This window comes from Lolium perenne, chromosome 4 (assembly GCF_019359855.2).
Source record: "Lolium perenne isolate Kyuss_39 chromosome 4, Kyuss_2.0, whole genome shotgun sequence".
In the NCBI taxonomy this organism is placed as follows: domain Eukaryota; kingdom Viridiplantae; phylum Streptophyta; class Magnoliopsida; order Poales; family Poaceae; genus Lolium; species Lolium perenne.
In genome coordinates this window covers 192,119,484-192,138,726 of record NC_067247.2, presented here as the reverse complement: position 1 = coordinate 192,138,726, position 19,243 = coordinate 192,119,484, and the positions used below count along the sequence as shown (strand labels likewise).

The window sequence follows — 19,243 nt, the reverse complement described above, 5'->3', positions numbered from 1 at the left end:
CCATGAAGGCCCTCTCCTTCGGTGGTTCTCGGCAATCAGATTTGAAGTGACCAAGCTTCCCGCATTTATGACACCTTACTTTCTTTATGTCTAACTTCCTTCGCGGTGGAGCTTCGTCATCTTCCTCCTCCTGCTCAGCGATGTACTTTTTCGCCGGGCGTTGCTTCTCCTTCCCGTTGCTGCGGCTTGTGGACCCTCCTTGCTTTTCTTTCGAAAGAGTCATCTACTGCTGCTTCGTGAGCATCAAGTGCTCACTCTGGTCCGGGTCATCGAAGCTAAGCCGGATTCTCTCGTCGTGGGCCTTGAATCTTCCGACGAGATCATCAACTGTCGTTGCCTAATCGACGGTACCTCGGAGGAGGGATCCTCACGAGGGGGAGAAGAAGTAGGGGCCATAGGGCGGAGTGCACACGGGACGGTGGTACGCGAGTTACCCAGCTTCGGAACACCTGCACGATGACAGGGCCTACTGCTGCTTGTCTGGAATTATCTGGGCGCTTTCGCGTTGTTACAATGAGTTGTGGTTGTGCCTCTAGGGCTCCCGGGATCCGGCTTATAAAGGCGCACGGATCTAGGGTTTACATGGAGAGTCCTAGCCGGATTACAGACAGCCTAGCTACGGTACAATATCTTGCCGCGCACGTCACGGATCCGCCTCCCATACACGTCGTACTGGATCCGGGTTCCTCGTGGGCCTCCATGGATCCGGGTTACTCCTAAGGTCGGTACGGATCCGGCCTGCTGATCCTGGGCTGGACTTCCTCCTTCATGATCAACAGCAACTGGGCCGCCCGATGGGCCACATGCCTCATCACCGTCTGTGGGCCACCCGGGCTTGCCGGATCTAGGCACTGTCGATGGTACACCCATGAAGTATACCCACAACAGTAGCCCCCAGAGTTCTCCGAGTTTCCCCTGCAGTTTCCGCCTTGCTGGTCCATCATGATCTCCGGCAAACGTCGGTAACGCGGAGAAACTTGAAGAGCTCCAACTTTGCATTTTCTTCTTTTTCCAACTTATAGCCGGAAAATGCTCCCATCCCGCGGGACTTCATCCATCGACGTTCCAAAGAACATTTCCGGGTTACTCCCTGCTTGAACGAAAGCCAATCTTATCTTCACAGAATTACCCGGAATCTTAAAAGACTCTAACGGTTTCGGAAATCCTTCATTTTCAGATCATGCTTAACAACGGAAGTTCCGTATTTCCCGCGCACAACTTCCTCATTTCCCGCGCTAAATTTTCGCAGATGCAAATCTTCAGCCGGAATTTTCGGGAGTGCATGGTTAAGTTACCTCCACGTCGTTTTACCGCATTTGACCTAAACACGTGTCATCCATCCAACGGCGCGACCGTTCAGTTTCCACCGTTGGATCCGGATCCCGAATCTCCGAGCGCGGCCTATAAATACCCCGCGGCCCGGTAAAAATTCATTCTTTCACCCCCTCTCACCACATCGTCTTCCTCCTCGCGCCGCGCCGCCCGCCAGATCTTGATTCCGGCGAACTTCGCCCCGGTGAACTTCGAGTGCCGCCGAACCAAGGCTTCCCTCGCTCCAAGATTCTCACGTTTGAACGGGAAACTCGCTCCGCCGCCGATTCGTGGTCACGCGGGCCGATTTCCTTCAAGTTCGGCGACCTCATCTTCCGCCGGACCTCCGTCGAGCCACCGCGCCATTAGCGGTAAGTACGCCGGACTTGTAGAAGACAACCTAGCGTAGAAAATAGGCTTAGTGATCCGGGTACTCAAACACTTTGTATGGGTGCAGCCGGAAGCATGCCACTCGAATCGTCACTTTGTACTGGTAGCTCTTCGAGTAGCCCGGATCCCAACCAAATAGAACCCATATGCCCGGATCCCATATCATTCCTGCCACCGTATGTTTCCGACATCAGACTAGCTCAACCTTTTTCCGCATCTTCCAGCACCGCTCCAAGCCGGATCCCTACCCTCCAAGAGCTTCAAGAAGAACTCGAGGGTCAAGCTCGGATGGCAGCAAAGGTGCAAGAGGCGGAAAACAAGAGGGCGTCCAAGGCCCGGATCCGCGAAGGAGAACGAGGTCAATGGTGGCCTTGCGCAACCACCGACGTGGAGCTTAGAGAGCTCCAAAACGAGGGAATGATCTCCACACACTGGAGTTTCGTTCGTGATTCCGACGCCCCCAAGCCAGAAGCCGGAGAAGTTGTCATGACCAAGGCTTGGGTGGAACGCGGACTTTCACTCCCTTGTTCGGAATTTTTTCTCTCCATCCTCAACACCTACGGGCTCCAGCCCCACAACATTTGCCCAAATTCATACCTTCTCTTGTCCAACTTCGTGACTCTCTGCGAAGGACATCTTGGGATCCGGCCAGATGTCAAATTGTGGCAATTCTTTTTCCGAGTGAAGAAAGAAACTAAGGACAAAGCAATGGTGAACTGCGGAAGCATGACGTTTATGCTCCGCCCCAACCGTATGTATCCTCCCCATGATTCACACGAGTCCGTCCGGTACTGGAATGCCGGATGGTTCTACGAGAAGAATGCTCCTGTTCCGGATGTCCACGAAGGCCTTCCCCAGTTCGTCAACGAACCTCCGGAAGAACTTGCAAGCTGGAGCTTCGTCCCTCCACTCGCCCTGACTCCAACCTTGGAGAAAGCTGCGCGGAGGATCTCCTGGCTAGTCCACGACGGACTTACCGGAGCCCAGCTTACACTTAGCTGGTTTACCCGGAGAATCCAGCCCCTTCGCTACAACGCGCGGCTGATGTGCGCTTACACCGGGGCGGATGATCTTCTCCGGGTTACCCGCCATGATCTTCCGGCTGACTCTCTGAAAAGAAGATTCAAGACGCTGGTGAAGATTCCGAGGGGCCAACAGGTCCCGGAACTGTTCAAGGATATCTACACGAACGATCAGTGTCCTCCGGTAAGCTTCGTTCTTTCCGTTGCTTCAAACTTCACAAGTTTTTAACTCTAACTTCTGTTCATTTTCCTTCCAGCTCAATACTTTGGCGGAGGACAACTTCCGCACCATCATTCGCGTCCCCGTCACCAGCGACACGGCGGAGGAGGCTCCGGAAGACGACGAGGAGGAAGAGGACCAGGCACCCCGCAAGGCGGCCCCTCGACCTACAAAGCGTCCCCGCGCCAAAGCTTCCGGCTCTGAAGCCGGAGCTAGCGGCGAGGCCTCCGCCAAGAAGCCAAAGACGACGAAACCACCTCCGCTTGACTCAAGGAAAGCGGAGCGTGCGCGTCTACGGATGCTCTCGACGGCTGGCCAGGGCACACGCCCCATCATTCCCGGCGCCCCGTAAGTTTCCGAGCATGATGCGATTTTTACTTTAGCGAAATTATTTCTTGTCTAAACCCTTTCACTTGTTTGCAGGAATCCGAAAACCGCTGCCACGCGGACCACCAGCCAGGAGCCCATTACGAAGTACATGAAGAAATCTCCGGCTGTTGGTCCCTCTACTCAGCCCACCCGCCGCTTCCCACCCAACTCCTCAACCGTCGCCTCCTCAGGCTGACCCATCTCCCCCGCCTGCCGCAAACACTCCACCGGAAATAATTCCGGTTAGCAGCGGGCATGTGGAGGAAGAAGATCCCAAGGCCAAAGGCCCTGCCCAAGAAGAGGCGGAAACACAAGGCCAAGGAGATGCGGAAGTCACTTCCGAGAAGGCTGGAGAGGGCGCTGGCGACATAGTCGTTTTTCCGAAGAACTTCGGAGATCCGGCGGACACCACTTCCACCCCCAAGGCGTATGCCACCAAGTTTTTTAACAAGCTGACTGAGGCGGAGAAGTGGGAACTTGAACAAGACCTGCTCAACGCCATGCTGAACAACGCCTGGGGGAAGCCGGATTCCAGGACATCGGAAATCCAGGACTTCAAGAAAAACATTGGCCAGTTCTGCGATCAACTTATCTGCAAGCAAAAGGTACTCCCCAGTAGCCCCCAAGCATGTAGGCGGAAACTCAAAAAGTAGTTAGCGCTTAAATGCTTAGAGAAAAATTACTTCCGGGAAAGTTTTTTAGAATGGACCAGTAGCCCCCAAGCATTATGGCGGAAAAGTTCCGGCAAGGATGCTTTAGAAGAAACCACTGCTACAGGCGGAATTTTTACTCCTGCACTGTTTAAATTTTACAGGAACAGCAGGCGCTGCACTACGAGCTGCACAAGAACATTGCCCTGCAGCGCCGCGTTACTCTGAGTCGCGGAAAATATCCGGACTCGAAGGATGAGAATGTGGAATCTGGCTAAACAATCGGCGGACGCCCAAGGTTGGTTTCCGCTTCATTGTTATTAACCAAATTCCGACTTCAAATTTGTCGTTAACGTATATTATTATAGGCGCATCCTCCTCCCTTGCAACAGCTTCGATCGAACTTGAGAACCTGCGCTCCCGTACCAAGAATTGGAGACGAAGCTAAAGGAGGCGGAACTTAAGAGGGAGCAGGCCGAAAGCAGCCGGCGGAGAAAACTCCGAGCATATCGGGAGAAGGGCGAGCTGGAGCTGAAAAAGAAAGCTGACAGCGAGACCATCAGAGGCAGCAAAAAGAGCTCAACGGACTCCGGAAATTTATGGAGACAGCGGAGCAACACTCGGGACTTGCTCAATGAGAACATCTTGGGTATGATATCGGAACCTTGTCAAGATATTTGCTCCGATTCTTTTTTACTTTGCGCTCAAATTGCATGCTTATATCCTGATTATCTTTTTATGTAGAGCCGCTTGGGTACCCGGAACAGCGCCGGAATTTGTTCCCACGAGACGATCTTCTGCAACTCGCGGGTGATGACTGCAAGGATCTCATCTCCGCCTCCCGCAAAATATGCCATAACTTGAACATCAAAAGGAGCCGCACTTGTGACGTGCGCAAGCTTATTGGTAAGATGGACGTTCTGCCGGAGCTGGTGACTGATCTGCAAGCATCTTCAGCCCGAGGCGCAGCTGCAATGGCCTTGACCATGTGCCTAGCACATACTCCGGGTCTTGATCTTGATGAAGTGACCACGGGCGTTCCTCCGGATGCGGACGTCGCGGCGCTCGGATGCAAAGTGAGCGGCTACGACACCCGCATCGCGCGCAGGATCCGGCACGAGGAATTCTACGACAAGGTCGTCCTCGCTGCTGACGAGCCCTTAGAAGCGGAACTTTTGAAGGAACTCGACGCCCAGGCGCAACCTGCGGAATCCGGAGCCGAGTTTACCTGGACCAGCTCCAAGGATGCGCCCCAAGAAGAACCCAAGACCAGCACTGCTGCTTCCGAAGAAAAGGAAAGTGAAGAAGATGTATCTTCTCCGGCCGAAGGCGCCAAGGAACAAGATCCAGAGGGCAAGACTTCTCCGGCTAAGGGGGAGTGAGAACTTTTATTCCTGCGGGAAAAACAATGCATCATTTTGGCCCCAGCGAGGGTTTGTAATAAGACTTTAAATTCTTAAGTAGCTAGGAACGAAACAATTATGCATGGGGCGGAAACACTTATCCTGCTATCCGTTAAATATTATGTGCATGTTTCGTTTTATGTCGGAAAGCAAGTGCTGACTTCGTTATTTTCCGGCTTGCTCGCTTGACCTTCCACGAGCCGGAAAACCTTAGCCGGAACGCCGCCAGCCGGCGACGAAGCCCAATGGCAGTCCGTCCATAACCGCGGAAACAAGCCCCCAGGCATAGGTGCCGGAAATCGCTACTAGGAATCCACGAGTTCGCAACAGATAACAACTTAATCAGAAAACTTAAGCTTACGTCCTAAAGGACGATTTTGAAAATCACAACTTTCATACACGCCTAGGCGGAAATATCCAGCTCTGCGGTTTTAGTCGGAAAAAACATACACGATCTAAAATGAACAAGTAAAGGAGGTAAAAGACTCAAAGAGTGAACCAGAAGCTTTATTTCATTGATCATGTATAACTATTACAGAGTTTAGAACTCGGAAAATATATGCTAAGTGTAGAAAGGACGTAGCTGTGCGATATTCCAGGGGCGATTTGTTTCATCGTAGATGTCATCCGGATCCTCACGCTTGCGTTTCCGGTGCCAGTTAGCAGGTCTATCCTTTAACTCGCGGAAATCAACAAGGTAGTACGACCCGTTATGAAGCACTTTGCTAACGACGAAGGGTCCTTCCCATGGAGATTGCAGCTTATGGTCTTTCACCTGTCGAAGGCGGAGGACCAGGTCTCCTGCCATAAAGGAGCGTTTCCGGACTCGACGACTGTGATAACGTCGGAGCTTTTGCTGGTAGATGGCGGATCTCTGGTCTGCTAAGTTCCGAGCTTCCTCGATCAGGTCCACAGATAGCTGTCTGGCCTCGTCAGCTGTTTCTTCATTGTAGGCGGAAACTCGCGGTGAATCGTGGATGATGTCGGAGGGAAGCACGGCTTCGGATCCATATACCAGGAAAAAAGGGGTAAACCCTGTCGATCTGTTAGGGGTAGTTCTTAAACTCCACAGAACAGCTTCCAACTCATCAGCCCAAGCTCCAGCTGCTCGTCGCAGCGGTCCTTCAAGGCGTGGTTTGATTCCTGATAATATTAGTCCGTTAGCCCTTTCAACCTGACCATTGGACTGTGGATGGGCCACAGATGCGAGGTCCAGCCGTATCCCCATTGTTTCACAATAATCCCTCAATTCTCCTTGAGCGAAGTTCGTGCCATTATCTGTGATTATGCTGTGTGGGATGCCGAATCTCATCACGAGGCTGCAGACGAATTTTAGTGCCGTAGCACCATCGGCTTTTCTCACTGGCTTAGCCTCGATCCATTTGCTGAACTTGTCAACAGCGACCAGGAGGTACTCAAAACCGCCAGGAGATGATCTTTTTAACTTACCAACCATATCGAGCCCCCAGACCGCAAATGGCCAGGTGATAGGTATGGTCTTCAGCTCTTGGGCTGGAGCGTTTGGTTGAGTAGCGTAGTACTGACAACCGCGGCAGGTCTTGACTATTTTATCAGCGTCTTCTTTAGCTGTAAGCCAATAGAAACCTAACCGAAAAGCTTTTGCAACGAGTGATCTGGGAGCGGCGTGATGCCCGCAGTCCCCTGCATGGATCTCTCTGAGGATTTCAATGCCATCTTGATTGGAGACGCATTTAAGAAATACCCCTGCTGCACTTCGTTTGTAGAGCTGTCCATCAACTATTGTGTAGGTTCTTGCTCGTCCCGACGATTCGTCGTGCGAGGACCTCGTCCTCTGGCAACTTTTGATCGATGAGGTAGTCCAGGAAAGGCTGGGTCCAAGCCGGAATGATAGCCATCACTTCCCTAGCCGGAGACACTGCCACCTCTGGGTTTTCCGGGTTAGCGCCCTTGACTGAGGGTATCCGGAGATGCTCCAGGAAAATGCCAGGCGGAATTGGTTTCCTGCCGGATCCGAGCTTGGATAGCATATCTGCCGCTGTGTTGTCGTCTCTTCTGACGTACTTGACTTCGTATCCGAGGAAGCACTTGGCGAGCTCGTCAACTTCGTCTCTGTAGGCCGCCATGACGGAATTTCTGGCGTTCCAGGTTCCGGCTACTTGCTGTGCCACCAGGTCGGAATCTCCACAACATATGATGTGCTTGATCCCCATTTCCTTAGCGATGCGCAGACCGTGAAGTAGAGCCTCATATTCCGCCATGTTGTTTGTAGCTTCGAAGTGGATCTGCAAAACATACTGCAGTTCTTCTCCGGTAGGGGACTTCAGGGTGACTCCGGCTCCTGAGCCTTGATGCTGCTTGGATCCGTCGAAGTGCATGACCCATGTTTCTGGTTCCGGCTCCAGACTTGCATCCGGAGCTTCTGTCCAATCTGCAACAAAATCTGCCAGAACCTGGGATTTTACCGCAGTCCTTGGCTTGTAGGCGATGTCGAAGGCAGATAACTCGATGCCCCATTTAGCTGTACGTCCTGATGCATCAGCGTTGTTGAGAATTGTTGATAGCGGAGCCTTGCTCACGACTGTTACTGGATGCTCTTGGAAATAATGCCTCAGCTTCCGGCTGCCTAGGAACACGCCATAAGCTAGCTTCTGAAAGTGAGGATATCTCTGTTTTGATTCCGTCAGCACCTCGCTAATGTAGTAGACAGGTCTCTGGACGTCATATTCATGACCTTCTTCCTTGCGCTCCACCACGATGACGAGGCTGACGACTTTGTTGGTAGCTGCCAGATAAAGGAGCATTGGCTCTGACTCTACTGGAGCTGCCAAGATAGGTGGGGAGGTAAGTATTTCCTTCAACCCTCGAAGAGCTGCATCAGCTGCGTCATCCCAGACAAATTTGTCTGTTTTCTTCAGCAGCTTGTACAGAGGTAGTGCCTTCTCGCCAAGACGGCTAACAAACCTACTGATTGCTGCAACACAACCAGTTAGTCGTTGCACATCTTTGAGACAAGTTGGCCTTTTGATGCACAGGATTGCCTTGATCTTTTCCGGGTTAACCTCAATGCCTCTGTGAGAGACTATGAAGCCAAGGAGTTTTCCGGCTGGAACGCCAAAGACGCACTTCAGCGGATTCAACATCATCTTGTACCTGCGGAGGTTGTCGAAGGTTTCTGTGAGGTCGCTGATCAAGTCGGATCCTTTCCGGGTCATGACCGCGATGTCGTCGACGTAAGCGTGCACGTTCCGGCCAATTTGGTCCTTCAGGCACCGCTGCATCGTACGTTGGTAGGTAGCACCTGCATTTTTCAAACCAAAGGGCATGGTAACATAGCAGTAAGTACCGAACGGGGTAATGAATGAAGTCGCCTTTTGGTCGGATTCCTTCATCCGGATCTGATGATACCCGGAATACGCATCAAGAAAACACAAAAGTTCCGCCCCCGCCGTCGAATCAATGACTTGGTCAATGCGCGGCAAGGGGAACGGATCCTTCGGGCAATGTTTGTTCAAGCCAGAGTAATCGATGCACATTCTTAGTATTTCAGTGTTCTTTTTGGGTACAAGGACGGGATTCGCGACCCAATCGGTGTGGATAACTTCTATTACAAAACCTGCTTCTAATAACTTTGCTAGTTCCATTCCTATGGCGCGGCGCTTCTTATCTCCAAAGCGTCGCATAGCTTGCTTCACTGGTTTGGCCCCCGGATTTATGTTGAGGTAGTGCTCGGCGAGTTCCCTAGGTACTCCGGACATGTCAGAAGGTTGCCATGCGAAGATATCCATGTTAGCGCGGAGGAACTCGACGAGCGCGCTTTCCTATTTGGGGTCCATGTTGGCTCCGACTGAAACCTGCTTGGAAGAGTCACCCGGAATGAGGTCATGCTTCTTGGTTTCTATCGCGGGCTTGAAGGAGGTTTTCTGCTCGGAGACTTGCTTCTTGGTGGTCTGCATCTCAGTCGGATCCACCGCGGCTCTGTAGCCTTTCAGCTCTTCTCCGGATATCACAGACTCTGCGAAGGCGGCTTCGCCTAACTCGCACTCATGAGCCTTTTTGTAGTCTCCGGATACGGTAATCATACCTTTAGGACCCGGAATCTTGAGCTTGTTGTAGGTGTAGCACGCTCTAGCGTGGAACTTGTGGTAGGTGGGCCTGCCGAAGATTACGTGGTAGGAGCTCTTGAAGGGCACAACTTCAAACGTGATCTTCTCTTCGCGGAAATTATGAACATCGCCAAAAGCCACGGGAAGTGTGATGCTGCCGAGGGAGTTCGCCTTCTTACCCGGAACCACGCCATGAAACTCAGTGTTGCTGTGTTTGAGCTGTTCCTTGGTGAGGTTCATCCGCTCTAGAGTCTCCAGGTACATGATGTTCAAGCTGGCTCCACCATCCATGAGGCACTTGGAGAAGTCATACCCATCGATGCGGGGACTTACAACCAAGGCGTAGCATTCCTTCGGCACAATTGCGGGATGATCCTTCCGATCAAATGTGCACGGGATTTCCGACCACCTGACGTACTGCGGCACAGCCGGAACTATGGCGTTCAGGATCCGGGTAGCTGACTTGGAGGCGCGTACTGTTGGGGTTCCGAGGAAAGTGTGGTAAGCCCCCACGCTCTTTTTGTCGAATGGATTGGATTTACCTGCGGCTCCCGCCTTGGGATCCGGCGAGTTATCATCCTCATCCATCGCCTCGGAACTATCGTCCTCCTTGTCTTTGTTCTTGCCCTTGCCACCTTTTCCGCGAGGGCGGTGCTTCCGGCGCGCTTTGTATCCGGCCTCCGGGTCGTTCTTTAGATCATTGACCCACTTGCAGTTGCGGTTGGTATGAGTGGACTTCCCTGTAACCGGATCCAGGTGGGCCAGGCAGGGCATGTCTCTGTACTCCTCATAGGTTTGCGGTGCGCGGGATCCGGCAGCAGTGACCTCGGAGGTATGCTGCTGACCCCTGCCGGCTCCGCCTCCGCGTCCGCGTCCTCTTCCGCCTCCTGGACCTCCGCGTTGAAATGCCATGGCGACCATCTCGGATCCGCCACTCTTCTGGTCATCAGGGTTCTTGCGCTTATGGCTGCTGCTGCCGCCGTTGTCACGGTTCTTCTTTTGTTGGTGCAGGGGGATTGTCAGGCTGCGAGATCACCGCCTCGCGTCGTCATCGGCGGCAGTGTGATCGCTAGCGATGGTGATCATGTCATCCAATGTCGGCTGATTTGCGTTGACCATGCAGTGTTAGCTTGGGTCGCCGCAATCCTCCTCGCGGCCAGCCCCCAATGAAGGCGTGCATTGCCGTGCGGTTGTCAACGTTCTCGCACTTCGCTTCGCATGCCAACCATCGGGTGAGGAAATTCCTCGATGTTTCGCCCTTCTTCTGGATGCAAGCCTGTAGGTCGCTTGTTGTGGCAGGTCTCTTGTAGGTGCCCCTGAAGTGTTTCTCAAAAGCGTTCTTCAGGTCGAACCAGCAAAAGATGGAATTCTTCTCGAGGTCACTGAGCCAGATCCGGGCTGGACCTACAAGGTACAACTGGAGCATGCGGCAGGCGATGTTAGGGGTTCCTCCGGCGAAGGTTACAGCATTGTAGTAATCTTCAATCCAGGTATCCGGCCTTTCGGTGCCATCATAATGCTTCAGATTTTCGGGTAGCTTGAGGTTCATCCTTGGCTTTGGTTCCTCTCGAATCATCCTGCCAAAGCACTTCGGGCCGATGTAGTCGGTTCTGTACTCGTTAAGGCGGTCCCGTGCGTCGCGCGAGCCGTGGCGAGGGGACTTTGAGCGAGAGCGAGATCTCCGGCCATTGCCTCCGCCTCCACCTCCGCCGCCACCGCTAGGTGGTGGTGAGGGAGACCTGCGAGGTGGGCGGTCTGACTTCTTGCTTCCGCCATCTGAATCTCCTCTGCCTTCCTGGTGCTGACTCCGGCTCCTGTGGCTGCCTTCGCCTTGGCGCTGGCTGCCCTGGTCGTTCCGGCGAGGCTCCGGGTCACGGCTCCGACGAGGCTCCGGGTCCCGGCGAGGTTCTGGGTCGTGGCTCCGACGAGGTTCTGGATCGCGGTTCCGGCGAGGCTCTGGGCCGCGGTCTTCGTTCCGACTCCTCCTGGGCTCGGGCTCATGAACATTGTTCTGATTCCGGCGAGGTTCCGGCGAGCGCTCCCTGTTTCTGTTTCTTGGCAGCACGTTGTCGCGGATAACGAGCGCACCATGCCCTACGGGCCTGGTGTTTCCGGCTGGACTACGGCGGCGAGGGGGTCGCGGGTAACCATTAGGTGGAGGTGAGGGGTTGCGGTATTTGTCTCTTCCGGAGTACATCGCGTCCTTTCCCTTTCTTGGATCCGACGGAGGCGTCTGTGACGGAACGGGGATCGGATTTGGGTGCTCCCTGGCCTTTCTTCTGCGCTCCGAGGATCCGGTGTGTGATTCATCGTCCTTCTGCGCGGTGGATACACAGTTATCCGGATTGGATTCCAACCTGCGCGGGCATCTCGCCTTGCTCGTCGCTGCACCGCCGAGGCGACGAGTGTGCGGAGATAGTTGATGTCAACTTCTTCGTCCGTCTTCTTCAGCAATTCCGCTGCTTTCTGCATGTTGTCCTTTGGAGTTTCCAGCGGCTGGTGATCTGCGGGCGTGTTGAAGGGTATCCTGCGAGGCGGAATTGCTTCTCTAACAATACGATCAGCCTCCGCCTGCGCATAGGTCATCTTTACCTCCCACTCAGCCCTCATGTTCTTGACCAGCTCGAGTGTGGCAGTAATCTCGCGGTCCTGTCTCTCGAAATTTTCCGTCCAGGCTGCATGATCTGCCCTTCCTATCCTTAACGCAGCTTCGGTATCGGCGAGCCTCTTGGCTGTGGCCAGCATTTCCTTTCTGGCGGTCTCTAGGGCCTCCAGATCTGCGGCGGCGCCCGGGGTTATAGGTGTGTTAAGAACTGCTCGCGCGGCCATCTCCTCTGCTGACAAGATTTCCTCCGAGGGAGAATCCCTTTGGGGTCGCACCCGAGACATTGGAGATCCTTGATGGGATGGTTGGGGGTCAGATTGGCTGACTTGGTCTCCGGATCCGGTTTGTCCCAGCGCTGCTACCGTTGCGAGAACCTGCTTGGGCTGGGCGGAGTCGACTTCAGGCTGCTCGCCGAGACCGTACTCTTCCAGCTTGCGGACGAAGTCATCAGATTCCACGGACGGGGTGTCTCCGGACATTGGGCTCAGATTGCCCAAAATCGACTCTTCAACCGGATCATCGCTTTTTCCGACAGGCTGAGCCTGATCCGGATCTGCGCTATTTTCCGGTGCCTCTACCTGCTCAGGACCAGCTCCGTCTTCTTGAGGGGCGGTTCCGGCGGTATGGGCCAAGAAGTGTACGAAGTGGCACCTCTGCTTTTCTAACACCTGGGAGACCCAGGCGGATCTCGCATTGGTCTTCCACCTTTGGTTCCTCGCTCGGGGCGGATTGGGTGGGCTTTGAAATTTCCAGATCCAAGGCGGAATCTTCCTTGGGAAGCTCCTGCATCTCAGATCGGATCTTCGCGACAGCGTCCAGCTCTGCGGCGGTCGCGTCTGCGTTACTTACCAGTGGGTTTCCGTCGGAATCGACAGTTTCCCCGATGAAGATGTGAATGCCGCCAATTGGGACGATGGAGAGCTTGACGGGGTTTGTCCTAGCCGGAATCCAGCACTCATCCGGAGGGACGATCGGCAGATTTCCGGCGTAAAGGACGCGCCCCACAGCGATGGTGTCGTCGTAGCTTCCCATGGCGGAACCCTCCCGGTTCCGGCCTCCAGACGCCACAGGCCCCACGGTGGGCGCCAACTGTCGTTGCCTAATCGACGGTACCTCGGAGGAGGGATCCTCACGAGGGGGAGAAGAAGTAGGGGCCATAGGGCGGAGTGCACACGGGACGGTGGTACGCGAGTTACCCAGCTTCGGAACACCTGCACGATGACAGGGCCTACTGCTGCTTGTCTGGAATTATCTGGGCGCTTTCGCGTTGTTACAATGAGTTGTGGTTGTGCCTCTAGGGCTCCCGGGATCCGGCTTATAAAGGCGCACGGATCTAGGGTTTACATGGAGAGTCCTAGCCGGATTACAGACAGCCTAGCTACGATACAATATCTTGCCGCGCACGTCACGGATCCGCCTCCCATACACGTCGTACTGGATCCGGGTTCCTCGTGGGCCTCCATGGATCCGGGTTACTCCTAAGGTCGGTACGGATCCGGCCTGCTGATCCTGGGCTGGACTTCCTCCTTCATGATCAACAGCAACTGGGCCGCCCGATGGGCCACATGCCTCATCACCGTCTGTGGGCCACCCGGGCTTGCCGGATCTAGGCACTGTCGATGGTACACCCATGAAGTATACCCACAACATCAACCGTTAGTGTATTCAGGTCGAGACACTGTTCGATCGAGGTAACGATCTGCATGTAGCGCGTCGGTGCGGCACGCAAGAACCTTATGACGTTCTTGACCTCATCCAACCTCTCGCCATATCCCCTGATTGCGTTGATGAGGGTGACGAAACGGGCGGCAAACTGATCAACCGTCTCGCTTTCCTCCATCTTCAGATCTTCATAGCTTTTCGTCAAACTTTGAAGATGCGCTTCTCTCACGCGGATATGACCTTGGTGTAAGGTCTTGATCGTCTCCCATGCATCCTTCGCCGACTTCTTTCCGACGAGGTGCTGCATCACGTCCTTCGGCACGACGGAATAGATCGCCGTTAGTGCTTTGCGATCCTTCGTATACTTTGCGCCTCCCTTGACGTTGTCATCGCCGCCGGGATCAACGGCCTCCTAGATCTCCGCAGCTTCCATGGCCACCTCCATGTTGAGGGCCCAAAGCCCGTAGTCCTTGCGATCGAGGCGCGGATACAAAGCCGGCCCCACTGTCTCCACCACCGGTGCCGATGTCTCACCAAACTTGGCCATCGCCATGACCTTCTTGTACTTTCAACAGATCACGGACGATGAACTCGGGCTCTGATACCAACTGTTAGAACTGGCCCGATCTAGCGACGAAGTCTGCCGTGTACTTTCCGGCAAGACAGACGCGTAGTGTATGTAGAGAAGCTGGCTTGATTCCAGAGAGACGCGCAAGTGCTAGCTGGTGAAGCTAGTTGATCTAGATTGCTTTCTAGATAGCTAGCTTCAGGTACGTATCAACACACCAGTGAATGATCGATACTTGTGACGATTTCTGTCTCATCGGAACACACACGAAAAGACACAATTGTTGGATTGCTAGAGGCCCGTGTCGAGCCTCTCGTAACACCTCTTTCTTTCTTCTTCTTAGCACAGATTACATGGGTTACAGGTGTATATATAGTAGTTTTTGTGTAGCTAACTTAGTAGAATTAGGACTCCTAATCCTACACAAACTGGACAACACAGGACCTACTCGTATACACGGACGTATACCACTCATAATTGGCATCGACGTGCTTAGTTCCAACATGGTGGTTTGCAGCATGCTAGATACCTCTCGTAATTTTAAGTTGAAAACAATTCAAGGAAAAGTGTGCGGATGAGATTAGGATGAGACGCTGTCTGCACAGCACCAGCTACTCTCTCTACCAGTCTACCACGGGGAAGGCAAAATGGGCAATTCAAACCTCTCGCTTTTTGCACAAAGAGCTAATGCACCCGCCGCAGTCTCCTTATATGGAAATTTATCTTCCATGGATTAACCCCAGTGGACGTGTCTAACTGACATATGGGCCCTCTAGATGCTCCACCAGCAAGGACCACGATGGAACAGGACCACGACGCTTTCATCGTCCATTCCGCCAGCCCTCGGTATCATTTGTGCTGTGCACACCCAGTACGTCCACAAGAACCGGACCTGCAAGAACAGAGAGCAGCAAAACCACCAGCTCCGGCGCCGCCCACCAACTCCGGCGCTCGCCGCCATGTCGCTCCGCCGCCTCCTAGCCTTCTCCAGCGCCTCCTCCGGCCACCTCCGCCGCTCCCTCTCCACGGCCGCCTCGGATTCTCCAGCTGGGGGCCTGTCTTGGTACATGCTCGAGAAGGTCACCATGGCCATGGGGTCGGCGGCGACCCCGTCCGTGCGCTTCGCCGACCCTCCGCGCGTCTCCGAGCTGTACATGCCCGAGAACCTCTTCGATCCCGGCGCCATCCCCGTGCCGGGCCGCCAGAGCGACACCGTGCGGATGCTGTCCGGCCAGGCCGGCTCCGCCAGCCAGGACGGCCTCCTCCTCCTCAACTACAAGGACATCCGCATCACGGCTCCCATCGTCGCCACGGAGCACCGCGGCAACCTGTCGAGGGGCATCCGGAAACCTACCGGCGGCCGCCCTGACCCCGCCGAGGTCCCCGACATGGCGCACTTCGTCTTCAACCCTTTCACCCGCGAGTTATCGCCCCGTCTCCCGGAGATCCAAGGCCCGGTCAAGATCAGCGACGGCTTCGAAGTGGGCCTCCTCACCCAAGCCGATGCCGGGCGCGGGCCGCCGGACAGGTACGCCGTGGCCAAGCTAGAGGGCGACGTGATGCTCCGGTTTCTCTCGGAAACAGGGGAGTGGGAAACCGTGCAGGGCTCTCCGTGCCAGCTCCCGGCTGCGGGGCGGCGGTTCTCGCCGTGCCAGGAGGTGGTGGCCTTCGGCGGCCGGCTGTGGTGGGTGGACGTGACCTGGGGCGCCGTCTGCGCCGACCCGCTCAGCGACCGCCCGGAGCCGCACTTCGTCGAGCTGCCCAGCGGCAGCGTGCTGCCTGCAGACGCATGCGAGCAAGCCATCCGCAGCTCAATCTTTCTGACTGAAGCTAACGGCATGAGCAAGATGTACATGCGGCTGCCCAACATGTGCCGCCGCGTGGGGGTCAGCGGGGGCTGCCTGCGCTACGTTGAGGTGTCTCAGACGGCGCCGTTCGTCCTCAGCTCCTTCGCGCTCGACGCCAGCCACAGCGGCTGGACGCTGGAGCACCGGGTGGCGCTCAGCCGTCTCTGGGCGGACGGAGCACACCCGTGGCTTCCCTTGGAAGGGGCCAACAGGCCGCAGATTGGCGCCCTTCACCCGTATGAAGCTAACGTGGTGCACCTCATTGTCGGCAAGCACATCCTAGCCGTGGACATGCACAAGGGGGAGGTCACTGAGCATGTTCCCTATAGAGGACACCATCAAGTCAGCATTTTACCATGTCCTGTTCCATCCTGGCTTCCAACAGCACGTATCCCTTCCATAGGTAAGTCAATCAATTGCTCCTTTATTTGCTAGCTCGGATATGTACGTTCATCATCATAATGCGGGAGTAGTCAAATTGTCGAGTCCCTATAATCTGTACTAAGCCAACGTGCGATCAGTTAGTACTGTACTAGTTTTAGTAACAGTACTCCCTGTCTGAAATTATTTCCCTTGATCTGTTTGGCATCAATTACTAGGATTTAGAATGGAAAAAGAAGAAGGTTTGATGGGAGAAAATGACAGTATGATCTCTTAGTAATTAGAAATGTTGATGCATTGATCATATCTGCTAGAATGTCGTAATACAAGTAAGGATGTATCAATGTTATCTAAAGCACAGTTCTAGTCTAACTAGTGATTCCCTTTCTCTTGTTGGGGTGCATGTATTTCGATCTTTAGCTCCCAATTCCAAACCATCTCCTTTTCCCCACGAGTCAACTAAGCTTAGAGGGTAAAATGCTTGGACTAGACAGGTTACTAAACATTACTTTGGTGTGAGTATTATAGAAATGGTAAGACTGAAATAGTTGAGAAACAAGTGTGTGGCTCAGTGGTAGAGAGTTGTTAGGAGTATAACAGTAACATATTTCCTTAGTATAGAACAAAGTTTGATAGCCCAATTTTGTTACATCATTTCAGCTAATACCATGTTAGGATTATATATCTCATGTTTGTGCATACATGCTATGTATACATGCAGATAGGCCAGCATATTTCAGCTCACTTATTATGCGGAGTGTACCACCTATACATTAGCATTACTAAATTTTGTGCATTATCATGTGGATGTTGTTTAAATTCTTGGACTTAATCAAAGGAACTTCTTTTCAGGCAAGAAGGACGTCTCCAAAAAGACTACATTGGCAGATGTTCTAGTCCGTTCAGACTGATGCCCAAAGAACTGAGGTATCAAGTTACAAGACAATGTCTGTTGGCTAATGCTTCTTTATTGACCAAATCTTACTAGAAGTCATACGTTTAGATGTTTAGAATGATATATTCTGCTTACATATATCTCTGACCCAACCTATGCAGCTTATGACTAGCACAAATACTTGGTGCACGTATGTATTGTCCAATATATTGGCATCACTAGCTTATCATTGGTTGGTTTCAAGTTGGATTTTTAATGGAACACACATGATTTTTTGGACTCAGAATAGTTACTGAATTTTATTACAGTATTGATGCCAGAAGCTGTCATTTGTTAAACAAAACAAGAATTATGCATTACTGTCTTATAGCAAACAACATCTGTTAACGCTGCTGCTGGAAGTTATTGACTGGTCCTAGTTTTTGTTAACTAGGAGACATGATTAAGTGCAAAACTACAAATTAGGCAAGACATCATTTAATGTATAAGATCCTGTCGAATGGTTAGCATTGTCATTATTATGATATTTTGTCTTACTAAATGTAGCCATTGGTCAAGCCTGAAATTCAAGCACGCTGTTGTTAACAAGTGATCACCGTGTCATACTCTGTTCCAATCAAGACATGGATAGATAATGAACATGTTCCCATGTGCCAAATACTACTATATTATCATTACTGAATGAAAGAAAGTAATATTATGTTAGTTTTGTTGTTTACTCATTTGTTTTGTATTTTTATGCATCACTTTTATTAATCCATTTCATTCTTTGCATTTGTTCATTTGAAACATCACTAAATTTTCTTATTTTCACCAATCTCTCTTATTTCATTTTCAGGTAACTACTCATTTAAGAAGCTGATGATGGTAATCTGCTGAAGTCTCTTTTTGCTAAAAAAAATCTTGAGGAGTTTAGCTGTTTCAAGAATTTGGTAACATTTTGGGGATACACTTGAGAAGCTTGGTTGTTGTAGCTTGCTGATGAACTATCTCGCTTTGGGGAAGATGTTGTGAGTTGTTCGGTTTCGAGTTCAAAGCTGAGACATTCCAGTAGATTTGCTCAACTAGTTAAGTATGTACTGACCATCGCTGAATTTTATGTTCGTTTCCAAAAACATTGTGCTCAGCTTTTTCATAGGAAAAGTTCAATGGAACCGCATGTTTGATTCTATTATGTTAAATATCATGCACCATCATCTACGATATGAGACATTTGTGATGGATTGATGAATTTCTTTTCAGTTTAACGGTATTCACCGTTACTATGAAAGGATTGGAGCCGGGAAAGAATAACCATGCTTAGCTATATTAAGATGAGACGCTCGACTCTTTGTAGTAAGTCACACGGAATTAACTTTTACCTACAAATTTAGTACTCCCAAGTATACTCTCAAGTATATATTCGCTTTTACTCTTATCAACAAACAGTGCACGACAATGCAGTTAGTGTACTACCAAGTATATATTCGCTTTTACTCTTAGCCTTTTTCCTCAGCATGTATTAGTGAATTAGCGAGTAGTGATCAAGGTGAGCACGGAAATCCTGAGTTTTGTGTTGTCTGGGACGGTGATGGCTGACAATCTGACATTCAGTCGTCGCCACATAATTCTGAAGTAACCCTGCTTGATGCTGCGTTTTGGAGCCTCGCTTGTGGGGCGATCATCTTGGTCTTACAGTTATCTCCCGGGAGAGATTTCTGAAACTTCTGCTAGTTCTCCAGTACAGAACTCTAGTCAGGGGCAGTCCGATCTTTTCCGTCCTCAGTGTTACGTTTCTAATCAAAGATCCATTGTGCTAAACTCGGACAAATTTCAGCTAAACTGAGTAGTGTAGG

The 19,243-nt window shown here is 52.3% G+C and overlaps 1 protein-coding gene across 1 annotated transcript; it reads left to right on the top strand.

The window, feature by feature from the left end:
- The first annotated feature begins 15,216 nt into the window (after positions 1-15,216).
- Positions 15,217-18,613, top strand: LOC127295330 (uncharacterized). Its single transcript, XM_051325265.2, has 3 exons — positions 15,217-16,535; positions 17,366-17,440; positions 18,247-18,613. The coding sequence occupies exons 1-2, from the start codon at positions 15,245-15,247 to the stop codon at positions 17,422-17,424; spliced, it is 1,350 nt and encodes a 449-aa protein (XP_051181225.1). The 5' UTR covers positions 15,217-15,244; the 3' UTR covers positions 17,425-17,440; positions 18,247-18,613.
- The last annotated feature ends 630 nt before the right edge of the window (positions 18,614-19,243 follow it).